Source organism: Carassius auratus, chromosome 40, assembly GCF_003368295.1.
Source record: "Carassius auratus strain Wakin chromosome 40, ASM336829v1, whole genome shotgun sequence".
Taxonomy (NCBI): Eukaryota; Metazoa; Chordata; class Actinopteri; order Cypriniformes; family Cyprinidae; genus Carassius; species Carassius auratus.
The window spans coordinates 14,507,171-14,510,709 of NC_039282.1; the positions used below are offsets into that span (position 1 = coordinate 14,507,171).

The 3,539-nt window shown below is 37.2% G+C and overlaps 1 protein-coding gene across 1 annotated transcript; it reads left to right on the forward strand.

The window, feature by feature from the left end:
- Nucleotides 1-2,631, forward strand: LOC113058665 (ADP-ribosylation factor-like protein 4A). Its single transcript, XM_026226783.1, has 2 exons — nucleotides 1-94; nucleotides 1,304-2,631. The coding sequence occupies exon 2, from the start codon at nucleotides 1,386-1,388 to the stop codon at nucleotides 1,986-1,988; it is 603 nt and encodes a 200-aa protein (XP_026082568.1). The 5' UTR covers nucleotides 1-94; nucleotides 1,304-1,385; the 3' UTR covers nucleotides 1,989-2,631.
- The last annotated feature ends 908 nt before the right edge of the window (nucleotides 2,632-3,539 follow it).

The window sequence follows — 3,539 nt, forward strand, 5'->3', positions numbered from 1 at the left end:
GCTGCTGCGCGCGTGCTGGGTCGGTCAGTAGCGCGCAGAGCAGAGCGAGGGTGTCGTTGAATCACGCTTTCTTGCGAAGTATGAAGTCTGAACGGTAAGTTAAATGGGCGACTGTGGTAAGAGTTTAGTTTTAAACCATTTAACTAACAATGAGGAATATAGGCTCCGCTGTATCTTAGGTAAAAGTAGGTTTTGTCAGCGCGTCAATAATTAATTCATGTTGGCCCAAAACGCGAGCTGCAGTTCACGCGTTTTAAGCATCCACAGATTTTCTCTTAAGATGCGGTCACATAGATTAAGTTTATACTTTCATTAAATACGGATATAGTTAGTTTAGGTTGGAGAAATAGGAGGTCTACGTGGACTTTGGGTTAATTCAGAAAAGTTTCGATTCGACAGGTGGACGCGTGTGACTTCCGGATGAATGCCCTCACCGCGTCAGCAGAGCTCTGTTATCACGCTCACTTTTATTGTTAGACCACCCTATTTATCTGTTCCTAGGAAATATTGCATAATTGAGATAAGCTTCATTTCAGAGCGGTTTGCTCCTGTGGGTTTACAGGCTCCTGTGGGTTTACAGACTCCTGTGGGTTTACAGACTCCTGTTCAAGTTAATATATTTTTTATTCCTAGCAATTCGTAATTTATTCCAAAATTTGCGCGGTTTTATGTAATATATTCTGAGACTTTTAGTTTTTAATGTTTCTATACCTGTACATTTATAGAAATAATGTTTATTAATGTACACGTTTAGACACTGCTTTTAAATTCCTTTCAGTTAAAGTGTGAACGAAAAAAAAAAAAAGTTGAAAAGTTATTAAAATAATACAAAATGTCTTTATTTTGCAAATGAAAAATGGTAAACGTTGGAATTTAGTTACTACTGCAAGCCATGTCATGAGCTTAATAAGGTAGTCAGGCTGGTTTGTAGCAGGTTATTTAGGGGTGTTTTCTAGCTCACCAGCTTGATCAAGATCTACCTTTTTAGTCTCAGCCCCACCAGCTGAAAGTCCATTCTTCATCTAGTAAATCGATGATAAGTCAACCTTAAAAGCTGTAAATGTTTTATGATATGGTCTATGATAGCTCATAACAGTTTGATTAATGATCGTAATCCATCAGCGAAGTTCTTAAAAAATAAGCCGCTTTACCTTAAAGTCTCGTTTTGTTTGGCATGTGAAGTGGTCCGTTTTTAAATCAGACCCTGACAAATAATTAATTGTGGTTTTGCAGTCAGGCAGATTGTATTAGATCATTCAAAAGCCTCTTAAAAACCACCATATTTTTGTGTATGATCTTCTAGGCAAGCACTGGATTTGCATCTGGTATTTTGGACATATGGAACATCATCCTAAACTCATATTGTTCTTATACTCCTGAGAGAAATGGGGAACGGAATTTCAGAGCAGCCCAACTTTCTATCCAGTCTTCCGTTCTGTAATTCTCTTCACATCGCTATTCTGGGTCTGGATTTTGCAGGCAAAACGACGGTCCTGTACCGTCTGCAGTTCAATGAGTTTGTCAACACTGTCCCAACCAAAGGTTTCAATGCAGAGAAAGTCAGAGTACCTCTTGGGGACTCACAAACAGTGACGTTTCACTTTTGGGACGTTGGCGGGCAGGAGAAACTGCGCCCTCTTTGGAAGTCCTATACACGTGGCACAGATGGCATCGTGTTTGTTGTGGACTCTTTGGATGCAGAGAGAATGGAAGAGGCAAAGACGGAGCTTTACAAAATCGCCCGATCCTCTGAAAATCAAGGAGTGCCTGTGTTGATTATTGCTAACAAGCAGGACTTGAGACAGGCTCTGTCACTGTCACAGATAGAGACCATGCTGGCACTCAAAGAACTGGGACCCTCTACGCCGTGGCACCTGCAGTCCACCTGTGCCATCATTGGTGACGGTCTCAAAGAGGGACTCGAAAGACTTTATGACATGATCCTAAAACGAAGAAAGATGCTCAAACAGCAAAAAAAGAAAAAATAGACCGTATATAAAAGGGGGGAAAAAGGACTATACAAGTTGATAGTTGTAAACTGTCATTTTTACGTGCCCAGAGTTGGTTAGAACCAACAAGTTGTTTACTTTCTTGTTTACTACTCTAGTTGTTTACTTTCGGTCATAGACTTAGAAATAAAATAAACCTAATATAAAGATTTTTTTAATACACTGAAAAGTGATTTGTGTTGAAGGTTTTATTTCAAATTTTATTTGCAATAAAAGGGCTTTCTGTGTTCATTCTAAAATTGCCATATGTAATATTTTAACACATATACAGTACATCTGCCAAATCTTGTCATTTTAGGGTCCGGTATTAAGGTGTTAAAAGGAATAACTCACCCAAGAAAAACCTGTGAATGAAAACTAATTTACATTATTTTATGTTCATGTTGCTCCCTGAATAATGACTTGAATTTCATTCTTTTTGCACAAAACTATAGGGATGCACAATATTAGTTTCATAATTGTGCATGCTCTTTAGTTTATATTTAGATTATATTTGAAGTCATCTACTGCTCAATTCAAGTGAATTTTTAACAACACAAAAAATGTAATCACTGTTAAATGTAATCTTTAGCAAATCAATTGGAATATAAGTCTTTCATGCTGTACATTATAATGTTGTGGGGCTTAAATGTATTTTAGTTGTTGAATTTTTATTTATTTTTTAGTATTAAAACTTTTGGTAAAGATTTTAATATAGATTTACAATTATTGTCCATAATATGATATCTAAATAATTATTAGCTTATTAGTATGGTGCAGTATTTTAATATGATATAATTATATGCCATTAGAAAATGTACAATGTACAGCACAAGTTATATGGATTGGTTTTCTGATATCTTTATGATGCCTTTGTGACACTTTTGGAGGATTAATGATTAAATCCCTATTCATTGTAGTCTTTTGTGTTTTACAAAAGTCAGTCATACAGGTTGGTGAGTAAATGACCAAAATGTTAGTTTTGGTTGAACTATCCCTTTAACACATTCCTTAAAAAAAAAAAAAAAAAAACTGCTTGGAGCCTTGTACCACCACATTCTTCTTTGGTTTAGTAATACTAAGGTGAGAATAAAAAGCAAATGCCTCATACATTACGAAACCTTAGCCCCCTCTGTCTGTTATCAGATTAGAAACGCACCTATGATGCATCCACCTTGCAGCCATTAGAAACACTGAAAGAGCTCAACTGGAAGGGGATTTGTAGGATTTATCTGCTGTGTATCTATCACATGCTCCTCTAAATTCCAGTCCTGCCTCGTAAATCCAGAGCGACTGGGATTCTTCCCTCCCCGTTCCATTAATGTCAGTAATGCTCAGCTGGGATGGTGACGGACTGGAAAAAATCTGCTGTGCAGTTTCCTTTCCCACACTTTCGACAGACTGATACTGAACTACAAGTCAGTTTCACACCTGCAGGCTTTGGAAACCTGTTAGTTCACTGTCTTTTTATCTCAAAATCCTGACTTTTTTCCCCCCACAATTCTGACTTTTTTTCTATAATTTTGAGGTTTCATCCCACAGTTCGGACTT